Source organism: Hetaerina americana, unplaced genomic scaffold (assembly GCF_022747635.1).
Source record: "Hetaerina americana unplaced genomic scaffold, ioHetAmer1.1.p SCAF_9, whole genome shotgun sequence".
Taxonomy (NCBI): Eukaryota; Metazoa; Arthropoda; class Insecta; order Odonata; family Calopterygidae; genus Hetaerina; species Hetaerina americana.
Genome location: NW_027287538.1, coordinates 47573589 through 47586204, shown reverse-complemented (window position 1 = coordinate 47586204; position 12616 = coordinate 47573589). Strand labels below are relative to the sequence as shown.

The window sequence follows — 12616 nt, the reverse complement described above, 5'->3', positions numbered from 1 at the left end:
CCATCTTCAATAAGTGCTAATGGAAATTAACCTGCAGCTACAAATTGGCTACAAGCTATTCCAGTGTATTGTTTCAGATTATAAAACAAAAGATTTCCTAAAATGACCAAACCATTGCCAGCTGTGGAATGAGTCTTGTATGTCTCATTCTTTATTAATGTTTTTTATTAACTCTTTGTGTTCCATTGAATAATGGCCATGGGCTGAGGGTTGGCCTGCAGATTTGGGTGTTATATCTATATGGCCTTTACGTTTCCTGTAATACTTTGAGGTGAGCTTTAATAATTCTTGTGGTGCTGAGATCAAGTGATCATTGAGGCATTTTACAAATACTTTCATTGCCATCAATTGTTCTTATGGTGGAACCAATAATCCATTTTTCCTACTGCAGTCAGAACCCATTTCCAAAATACCTAGGTAAGAGATTTTCTAGTCTTTTCCGCATCACTGGTCGCTTAAATTCAATACAAGATGATATACATTGATGGATATCATGAAGTAATGTAAAGCTGCATCAGAAAGAGCAACATAAAAATCACTGCTCTACTGGTTTGTGTGTGCATATGTCCAAATTTATCATTTCTGATGGTTTTGTATATTCCACTTAGTATGCTAATGAAGGAAACTACCTACATACATATTATATTAACTATGGGCTCCATCCATATAATTTATATTGATCACTTTCTTGGCAAATAATAGGATCTGCATTAACTGTAACCTTTAGTGGTAAATTAGACGAAGAAAATGGGCTTTGTTTTAATCTCAGCTTGGTGTGTTGGTAAAAAAAATTTCATTTACATGCATTATTCTTTGAGAATGTTATTAAAAGGAAAGCATATCCGTAGGATTGGTGTAAAATCAAGCATTGACTCTACCGGCTTTGAACTTCATTTTAATTGATCAGAAATAGTATGTATATTAACTTTGAAACATTCTAACAACATTGCCTCGTTTTAAGTATATGTACAATTTATTTAGTGTGGCACAATAGCTTGATTTCCCATTTTTTATTATGATGAAGGACACTGACTCTTCAATTTTGGATACAAGTGTAACTGATTTGAATTCGTCATTGAATTTCTATGCAAAATACATTTCTCCATGCAAACGTATTTAGCCTGTGAATGAATAAAGGTATTACTGAAGTACTCTGCATTGTCGGGTTTCACCGCGTCGTTGTTTGATTCAGACAACAGTTTCGCCAAAGTTGCATTCGGCGTCTTCAGGTCGAAGATGAGGGACTCGGAATTTTGCCACCCTTATATAGGTGGTCCCGTCTAGTGGCTGCTCCCTGATTGGTCCGTTCTTATTAAAGGTATTACTACTGTATGTCATTTCATGAGGTCTTCAAACATCATCCCTTTTTCTCCTCTGTGACATTCCCTTTCTTAGTTGGCTGTCAAAATGTCTAATATATGGGTTTCCCCAAAAAATTACTACCTTTCACTAATATGATGGCGGCTACCAACGAATTAGCTCATTCAGTTGGTCTAAAAATGTATTAGGATTGTTGATGAAGAACTTTGGAGGGGAGGGCTTCATCATTAACTTTACTAAAGCAGGGACTAAGGATGTTCATTCTTCGTCACTTGAAATGACTGAAGTAGTCATTACTGTATGAATCCAGTGGCACTTTACATTCTGTCTGTCACTTTAGATGAGAAAAGTATTTGGTTATATTTAATTTTCATAATTTTAGTGTGATAAGAAGATTGCCTGCCAAATATCCATTAAAACTATTGTTTGTTATGATCGAGTGATATGTAAAATTGAATGACCCCTTTTTTTACCTATTTATTCGTCACACTCTATTTGAGCAACTTCATGTGGGGGGAAATATCGTATATTTACTAACTTTACATTCTGTCTGTCACTTTAGATGAGAAAAGTATTTGCTTATATTTGATATGACCAGTCGCCGGTTGCCCTAGGCTATGGATGAATTTTTTAAAGCTTTTTTTTTAAATAGATGTTATGCCATGTCAAAATAAATGACAAAATACAACTTTACAAAATATAAGTCTTTATAAAATCTTCATAAAAGTAATTCCCTTTTTTTTACATAGTCATTCATTAAAAACAAAATATACAATACATACAATTAAATTACATTTATACACTTCATTTACAATTTGTTCAGAATTTTAGAGAAATTGGAAAATACTAGCTTCTTTTCCAAGTTTGGACTTCTTAGCAGCTCCATCTGCCTGCTTAGGATCCCTCCTTTTTCTTTTGGTATTCTGAAGATAGAACAATAAGTGAATGTCTAGCAGCTAACTAAAACACGCAGAATGGCATGCAATAAAAATTTTCAATACAAATTTAGAATATCCGAAAAATGAATACATTTTGTTTACACATGAAGTGACACATATTTTACCATTGTGAAATAATATTAAATAAATAAATACATGTTTATCACAAGCACATAACTTCCATTATGTACCATCGTTTGTGATCAAGCAAGAAACTTCTTCCTAAACAGTAATGCTATGATGGAGGGAAAACTAACGAATCACTTATTTTAACACTTCTATCATGAAGAGGTGCTTGGAGATCTTTTGATTGAAGCTTAATAATAATAATAATGATTTCTTTGCCCGGAGAGCAAAGCATTAAAAAAATATCTAATACACCACGCACAAAAATGGCATTTGATAAGCAAACATAATAACCAAGATTAGATAAAGACATTAGAATCCATTCATTCTCCAGAAAATCCCGGATTTAACAGTAAAGGAAGGTATGTAGGAATTTCCCAAGGTTTTAAAAAAAGTTAGAAAGAATAAATAGCTTTGAGTTCTTCACTCAACTTATTAAAAGAGCACACTAATCTTATGGGATTTAGTCCAATGCAATTTCACCTGTTTACACATATGGTCTGTGAAAATCTTTCTGGGATCTAGTCTCTTAAGAATGCACACTTTTATGTGAAGTTGAGACTTCAATATGGAAGTACTATTAATAGTCGGTCGACTGAACTCATCTAGCCAATGTGCGAGATAGTATTTCGGAGATCACCTTCCCTTGCTTCCCTCTGGGATGGTGACTAGGATTCTGATGCATGCCTTTCTTACGCACACCTCTCCCTTCCATACCCTCAGGGGACAAGTGTGAGGAGCATGGGTGCAAAGGAACAACTAAAGTAGTTGGGATGTAGCCTCAATGGTGAAAGCATGGTCTTTCTTTGGGCACGATAATGAATGGATTCCTAAAATCTAAATGCAAAAATGATTCCTGTAACCTTTTCCTACGCATTCCCTGAATGATCTTCCAGTGGACCATTTAGCTGTATTATGCTATTTACTTAGGAAATTACCCTAATATGCAACAAATACTCACTTTTTTCACCGGCAACGAGACTGCTTTTGGAGCTTCTACACTGGCTTTGAGGTCTTTTTTCTTCTCTGGACTCAGCATGGTAAACACAAACTTGCGAGAATTCTTGGTCTTGGCAACAACTGGCGATGAGCTTGTTAAACATTCTGACTCCATACCACCACCACTCCTTATGGCAATCTCAGCCAACCTCTCCAATGTCCCATCTTTGCGAGCCAGGAAAGAACCTCTCTTACACTGGAAAACATGCAATAATATAAGACAAAAAAAACACTAATTGAAATTCTTGAGAAATCAGTATGCCAGTTATCAAGAATTAGCATCCAACATCACTACAATATTCAACTTGTGTGCCCACGAGTTGGTAGCAACCAGGACTGTTTTAGAAAATTAGTTTCTTTAAAATTCACTTGCTTAAAGGAAATAACAGTTCCAATGTATTTTAAACGAGTCAATATACTTGTTTTTTTGAAAATTATCATCTTTATAAAACATTATAACAACAGTTGTAACAGGAAAATGGGGTATATGCAGCCAAATACTTTAAAAGATTCTTTTATTGGCTGATCAATGTTTGTAAACCCCATTAAATATCTTCATACTAAACTGCAATTGATCTTTCCCACTTCAATCTAAAATATTATTAAGTGAAAATCTGTAACAATTTCTTTTCCCAGATCCTACCTCAGATTTCCTTTCCCCTCCCAATACACTTCCTATCCTCTAGGACAATTTGACTAATTTGTAGAAGGAGAGATTTCTAACCTAAGAATTCTGCATTAAGGAGAAAAGACATTAAGACTCTCCCAAATTCCTTCTCTATTTTGACAAGTTCAATTGGAGTAAAAAACAATGATATAATTTAGTAAGGATTGCATGAAAAAAAGCGACAAATATTGTGAAAATTTAAATAGCAGTGGAAAATACTGACAGAGACTAAAAGTTTAGTAACAAAATCCACAAAATTGATAAACCATTCATGGACACTTCTGAGTTTCATTTGCCATAATTTGCACATTCCTAATTGTGAATAAGCAAAAATCCCCATGAACATATACACTTACCAACATCTGAAATCGTCTTTTGACATCGGGTGATTCTGGCTCTTCTTTTTCTACATTTTTATTATTTGATTCACTATCCTTCGACTCTGCAGCAGGTTTCAGCCATTTTGTGAGTGCATTATTGGGAAAGGAATTGGTTCTGCGAAGAGCTGCCCTTCCCAGCTTAAGGAGTTGACTGTCCTCTTCAAACTCGTTCAATAAAGACTCTGAATCTTCAATTTTTCCATTCTGTAATGAATCAAAATCGTCAATACACAATTGTGAAAATAAGGAATGAGATAGGAGCTGATCAAGTCAGGGAGGATAGCACTGGTCTGCCTGTTACAAAAACAGTTGCAAAAGTAAACTTGAAATAAGAAATATTTGGTGAAGTGATGATGGTAATGTGAAGAAGTTTTAACCATTATCCACCAATTGCAATACAAACCCTCCCATCCAGTCTAACTTTCACCACCAGATTTACCCTTTTATCCCTTCTCGAGTTAGTCTCTTCAGGAAAGGAAATAAATGGAATTTTGTTTATTAATCTGACATGAGTTATGGAAACCTGAGGAGAACATTACAAGACTTGGTAGAATGAAAGAAAACTAAAAATCATGGGATCCACACATATGCTTTGAAAAATCATTCATTTGGACAATGTATATATTAATTTGGAATTTGAAATTTTCTCATGTTATTACCTGATTTTACATGTGTCAAGAAGTAAAGCTACATTTTCATATATCTATATCACATAGGGTTAAAAAAAAACATTTTCAACTTGAAACATATCATAAACTATGAACTAATACACTTTTTCAAAAATATTATTTAATTAATTTTCACTTTCTTTCATCTCATGACATTTGATTAGAATTTGAGACTCATCCCTCATGAATCTATTGAGATTATTGAGGGTATGGAAAATGATCAATGATAGAACAACAAACGTAAAAGAAAAATAAATATAATTGATATGAATTACCCAGGAATCAAGGGGAATTAATTTTGTAATTTCAGGTAAATCGTTGGAGTATACAATATACAGTATTTACAGGACATTGTGGCCAATAAAAAAACTAAAGAATTTAAACAAGCCATTGCATTTCAATGCAACAATTTCAAAGTGTAAAAATCATTCGCCTTGACTGGGATTCGAACCCAGATCCCTCAATATCCGGTCGAGTGCTTTAGCCAGTTAAGCTATCGAGGCGTCCTCTTAAACTCTGAAATTTTAAGAGAACGCCTCGATAGCTTAACTGGCTAAAGCACTCGACCGGATATTGAGGGATCCGGGTTCGAACCCCAGTCAAGTTGAATGATTTTTACACTCTGAAATTGTTGCATTGAAATGCACATTAGTGGATGACTTCGTTAAAAGTTACTGTTGCGCCATCTCCCACAGTTTCTTTGGAAGCCATTGCATATTCAATTGTTCCCAGCTCAACTTTGTGGAAGTTTATATTTATTAAATGAAGAACACAATGTATCCTTTCCACTGTCCTTTGTACCTAATGATGACGCTTAAGCGTTGAAACGCGTTGCATGTGAATAAAGGACAGTGGAAAGATAAATTGTGTTCTTCATTTAATAAAGCCATTGCATGCTTGCATAAGCATGTTGTAGTGATCACTACCGAGAGATTAAGTGACCTTAAATGTTGAAAATTATTCACATACAAGGGAAAGAGAAAAGGCACTTCTAAAGTTAAAGTTGAAATCATTGAGGTTTTTGGACTCTGACCAAAATAATCTTCTTTGTAAGCAAAGGGCGTTTAATGAGTAATGTGAGAAAATTATACTACAGATATTGTGAGGATAAAATTTCTCATAATAGACAATATAAAATAGCCCCCTCCTTACTAAATTAACAAACAAGGAGGTCATTCCCCCTGAGTCTAAGAAATACTTGAACATGTAAAGAAAGGAACTTGTTTGATTTATTCTTGACTATTCTATTTTAGAAGGCTTTCTGTGTTTTACTACAGAAAATTTTAAATAATGATCATTGGTCTACTAACTGATAATATATGCAATGTATTTAAAGTTGTAACTCTATATAATTTTAAGAAAGTTTATGTGGGCAAGTTGAGTTAACTCTAAGAATGGGCTCAGCCAAACTGTTGAATAATACAGAAGTGACTATCACACTGGTATCATCAGGATGTAAGATTGTTTTACATGGGATTTTGGAATAGATTTGACCAGAGAGCTTTCATTTTACTCGGTACCACTTTTTAACATGGTTACATAAGATTGAAATCAAAATTTATGGAGAAACACTAATGAAATTTAGATGTACGTACAAGGTGTACGAGTATGAAATGCAGATTTCAGACAACAGATGGTGCACCAATGCAGTTTATGTTAAAAAGATTTGACGATTATGCCATTTTATTGAGCCATCAACAAGTGTTAGACGTACATGAGTGATAAATTGAAAAAAATGTTTGCATAGTGTTGTTTCTCTGTGTTCAATATGTTGAAATTTATACCAAACAACGAGCATTCGTGAGCAGCATTATTTTTTTGTTTTCGTTTGAAGACAACTGCTGCTGAATCATACCAATTACTTCCGAGAAGCTTATGGTGAGCATGCTCCATCGCAAGATACATGTTAACGATGGTTTCAGCATTTTAAAAGTGGTGATTTCGATGCTGCAGGCAGAGAACACAGAAACCCACCAAATAGGTACATAGATGTGAAATTGCAAGCATTCTTGGATGAAGATGATTCACAAACACAAAAAAAAATGTGCAGAGCAATTGAGTGTTTGTCAACAAGCTGTTTCCGATTGCCTGTGAGAGATGGGAAAGATTCAGAAGACCAGCAGATGGGAACCACATGAGTTGAACGACCAGCAAATGGAGAGGTGCAAAAACACATGTGAAATTTTGCTCACATGATATGAAAGATGGTCGTTTTTGCACTGTATCATTATTAGGGATGAAAAGTGGATTCATTTTGAGAATTCCAAGAGCGAAAAATCATGGGCAGACCCAGGTGCACCATCCACATCGACATTAAGACCGAATCACTACAGCTAAAAGGCAATGCTGTAAGTTTGGTGGGACCAGAAGGGTGTGGTCTATTATGAGCTGTTAAAACTTGGTGAGAAGATTAATACTGAATGTTACCAACAATTTTTTGATTTGAACTTTTCGCCGCTTGAAAAAAGACCAGAATATCAAAAGAGGCAACACATGGTCATTTTTCTTCATGGCAATGCTCCATCAAATATGGCAAAACCAGCTCGCGACATGTTAGAAGCACTCGGCTGGGAAGTTCTACCCCATGCGGCTTACTCACCAGACTTGGCTCCTTCCGATTATCAATTGATTGCATCTGGGTCACGCCTTTGGTGATCAGCGCTTCGGTTCGTATGGAGATGTGAAAAAATGGCTTGATGAATAGTTCACGGCAAAAGGGAAAGATTTTTACGAGCGTGGTATCCACAAATTGCTCAAAAGATGAGAAAAATGTCTGACTAGCAATGGAGCAATTTTGAATAAAGCTCATTTTTTATCATTCTTCCAAATTTTTTGAAAAAAAAAAAAAATGCATTTCATACTTGTACACCGGATAATTAAGTGTGTATGCAAGGCCCCCCATGCGTATGCATTATCCCCATTCATTTACTTTGACCTTAATTTCATTGTGTGCACAAAAGTGATCAAGGGTGTCATGAGAGAAAGAATGATAGAGAGTGAAATGCAAATGGTTACCTCCTTGTGCTCTCTTAGCCACATCTCCCTCTCATGTCTCAAGCGACGCCACTTTTCTTCATTTTCATCTTCATCCTCCACCTTCTCCTCATCACCAGAATCCAATGGCCGTAAATCTCCATCGTCCATATTATCTGTGAAAATAATATCCATTTTTACATAACAGACATGACATAAAAGGCTTAATAAACTCAGCATCTAGGGTGACATGTCAATTGATTCACATCACCTTGGTTGATTCCAGAAATGGAAAAAATCACAGGGAATGAGATCTGACCAGAGGATATACTGTTGCTAAGCATTTTTTTATTACCTTGGTAGAATAATGATTTATTCCTCTCATTTTATTAGAAAAAAATTGAAGGCATACTGATAAAATTCTTTTTGTAGGACATCAAAATTTTATATTTGACTTGTGTTAGTAATTATGCAAATAATATTTTGATTGACAAAAAGGCATACTAGTAATCTTTTAAATTTCTTTCAATTTTTCTGAAATAATGGTGAAAAATTGGATTGATTTCAATTTTAGTGAAAAATTGGATTGGTTTCAATTTTAGTGAAAAATTGGATTGGTTTCAATTTTTCACTAAATTACTAGGCGAGTATGGTTATTTTCAAACTTTTTTCTCGGATGTCATTCATATAACTTTCCTTATACATGTATTACAGAAAAATACAGCTCTACTGCCCTATAATTTCCTGTTGGAATACAATAAAACGTAGCAGCTCATTATGTTCTTCTATGTCATATGTTGTAGATTGACAGTTTCTTTGACACACCTGAGAAACTTTCACTACATTTTTATTAACTGCTGCCTATAAAAAATTTTATGTTTCACACTCCTGTAGGAAGAGCCAATGGTGTGCTGGGCAAGCAAGCAACATAAAAAAATTCCCTAGATACACTGAATTCCCTTTCTCATTCAATGCTATCTTGCTTGATATTCATACCATAAAAAAAATCTTCTTTTCTTTTTCACCTACTTCCTCAATTCTATTTCAATTTTAATGATAAATTCCCTACCTTTTCGTTTGAAATGCCTTTTTGGCTTTCAATAAATGGGCAACTTAAATGCAATTACAATTTCTTTGAAGGAACTTAGTAAATAGTTTAAATCACATCATCACTTACCGACATTCTTCCATCTGAATCTCCTTTCTCTGCCTTGGCCATCTGTGTGTAGTTCTCCATCTTCAAGGAATATTTCCTGAAGCAGTCTAACATCTCGCTTGTCTTCATCCAACACTTGTCTCCTGCAAGGAAGCATTCAGTAGAAAATGATCTTTCCATCAACAAAAAATTACTTTATTCTTATCAAAGGTCGATTCAAGAAGTCTGCCATGCAATATACTGCTATTACAACAATGATATTGAAATAAATTTAGGAAAAATCACACAAAAATTGGTTTGTAATGTATTTCAACATTATATTTATGCTACTAAAATATCATTTATTTGGCCAAAGCAGAAATGGGTATTAAGTAGTATTCTTCACAATATTTTCTGATCAAAAGAATAATATTTATACGACTGGTGTCGCAAAGTGTTGTATCATATGTTGCTTGAAGAACTAATTATTATTGTTAGTATTGTTGATTTTTCTACAACAGCATTAAAATACCGTATTTTCCCATCGATAATGGGCATCCAAAACTTTGTAGTTATCATGAATTTGTATAGATACAGTGTGCACAGGGCTTCATAGTTATCTTGAACGTTTATAGATGCCACACATCTGTATTAACATAAATATATACATGCGCGTCAAAATTAAAAAGTGTGTAAAAATACGTCTATATCAGATGTGTGCATGTAAAAATACGTTTGTTTGGATTTTTTTCAATTTTCATTACATAACGCACATCGTCATTTCTTCGATCATCTGAAAATTTTTGTATAGATAACATGCACATTATTGATGGGAAACTTATTCCCATAAACTTATACTAAATATTACAGTAATTGTGACCTAAAATATAATACTTCTAATTAGAATTTACAAAATAACTCTATTTTGCTATTCCTAGTAAGAAAATAACAATCTTTCGAAAAATCTAAGTGCTATTATTAAGTAACTTTGGTATTGAACTTGAAACAAAATACACATCATTGTAATAGATAACATGTTAAAAATTTCAGATAGGGAAAAGGATTGAAAATCGTACTGGAAGATAACTAACATTCACAGACTTGAAATAAAATATTAACTCTCACTTTTACCTTAATATACACATGTTATCAATTCACTCAGACATTTATTTTTTTGTTTTATTTTCGCAATAAAAAGGTTTCCTATTACAAACAAAAATATCGACTTTAATTCAATCAAAATTTTAAAATATATTTCTTATAGTCTTTTAATGATTAGTGCACAACCCACTATTTAGTCTTTCAAGTACTTTGATCTTGTGACCACGTTTTAAAAATCGAGTTTAATATATCTTTTTAAAAATTTCTCTCCTTTTTGCGATTTATTACCACACTTGGTGGATTGGAAGGCAGGTTACTAAGTACTCACATGTGGATTCTTCCCAGTTCCCTCCGCACTATCTCGTCATCCAGCTTATCAGCGTCACCTTCTTCCTTCTCCATCCGATCCAGTCCATGTTCGTCCTCATCACCGCTCCCAGCCCATTCTTCCTCTCCCTCCGAGAGCTCTGCCTCTGCCTCCAGGAACTCTAGGCCCCTCCTGGCCCCCCTCGACTTCTTCACTGGCTTCCTCTCCACCACAATCGCATTCTCTTCTGAGTCGTACTCCACAATCTTCACCGCTTCGTCTTCTTCTTCATCCAACTCACTCTCCTCCCCCTCCTCTTCCCCACCACTCTCACCTTCCGACTCTTCTTCATCAACACCCTCATCCTCCTCTTCGCCCTGTGGTATTTTATCTTCATCCCCCTGTGCATTTTGACTGTCATCCTCATCATCTGCAAAATGAAGCAGTAAAACATTAATGGATGCAGTTAGTAAAAACCTCATCCAAGTAATTAGTCAGAAGATCGGATCGATAAGAGAGAAACAGGTTCACTTTAGAATGTGGTGTGCATGAAATTAACTCATCATAATAGGGGTACCCTATCCTTTCCCTGAAGATTCTGCATAAAAGTCAATGTTTTTAGAGGTCAGTCCCTTTCCCTGTTCAGATTTTTCTTTCTCGGAAAGTTTTGCTACCCAGAACTACAGCTTGGGCTCAACTACTCACAGGAAGTGTAGGGATAAGAAGTCATCTGCTGGGTTACCATTGTCTTGAGTTGTTAGTTACTAAGGTCAGTCATTTTTTTGTGCTATGTCACATGAAATATTTCTTTAAAAAAAAACTATACATTAAAGTATAAAACTGTATGAAATGGCTGAAAGACTATTCTTAGCCCTTCATTTTGCCTTGCAGAAGCACAAAGTGAAATTTTTCCTAATCCTGAGTAGTGCAATAAGTTACCATCACTTAGTGATGCTGCTGTTATCTTAGTGCTGCTGCTGCTGAAAGGAACTTTGTACAGCGTGATCTCACGAATAACTTACCAGATATATCAAGCCGCTTCAACTTTTTGCGCTTAATGATTGTTTCCATGTCATCATCTAAAGCAACCTCCTTTTCATCATTGTCATCATTCTTGTCATTGTCATCATTGAATGAGAAGTTCAGTTTACTCCAGCTGCTGTTCACAAAATTCTTGAGTCCTCTTTGGGTATGCGATAAAAAATGTATTATTTTAAATTAAATAGCATGAGTAAGCAACAAAATAATTATACTTTATTACTTCAGCCCTCTTCTTAACAATGAATATTAATAGTGGACATGAAATTTGATCCCATTATCCTGTTTTTATTGATGTTAAAACAGTTGTTTAAATCGGCTATATACTTGAGCGGGTCCTTTAAATTACAACATTATTTACCTGCTTAACTAGTATTAATCAAAACGTATTTCTTTCCTTTTGTCCATATTTGTCCCTATTGCAGGGGGTGGCAATTTGCTTTATTGTTAATGAAAAAAAGTCTCTTGGACAAAAACACTACATAACAATGGGAAAAAAGTTATCATCTCATTAATCCCATAAAGGAAACAACTAGGAAATGTATCAAAATAAGAGTTAAAAACTTAAATTAGCCCATCACTTAAATGGAATATAAATAAATCTACAGTTATCAACCTTAAGGTCAATTTGATAGGTAGGGTAGAACTCGCCCAGTGCTAAGCCCAATAGCATGTAAAATTCACACATCAGGGTAGAGGAGGTTACCTTTTCCTGAACATTCTTTTTTTCCCCAGGAAGATCTAGAGCCCAAAAAATTACATAGCTAGGGGGCAGCTGAGGGTGCCCAGAGACATCCACGATAACTGAACCCAGACCTTCTGGTCAGTAGTCCAACACTCCCCCCGAGACTACCATATCTCCATTAAAGGATTGTATTTATCTTGAGAGTGCTTGTCAAAGAACCTTACAACATTTCTAATTTGTATTGATACTTATAATGACCATTATCTGATCAATATGTCC

General features: G+C 34.8%; 1 protein-coding gene across 1 annotated transcript; it reads right to left on the bottom strand.

The window, feature by feature from the left end:
• Window positions 1–2108: 2108 nt before the first annotated feature.
• Window positions 2109–10915, bottom strand: LOC139698973 (claspin-like). Its single transcript, XM_071597967.1, has 6 exons — window positions 10636–10915; window positions 9249–9370; window positions 8114–8247; window positions 4407–4634; window positions 3346–3579; window positions 2109–2243 (listed from the first exon to the last, which is right to left on the bottom strand). Exons 1-6 carry the CDS (start codon window positions 10707–10709, stop codon window positions 2148–2150), a joined length of 888 nt encoding a protein of 295 aa, XP_071454068.1. The 5' UTR covers window positions 10710–10915; the 3' UTR covers window positions 2109–2147.
• Between the last annotated feature and the right edge of the window lie 1701 nt (window positions 10916–12616).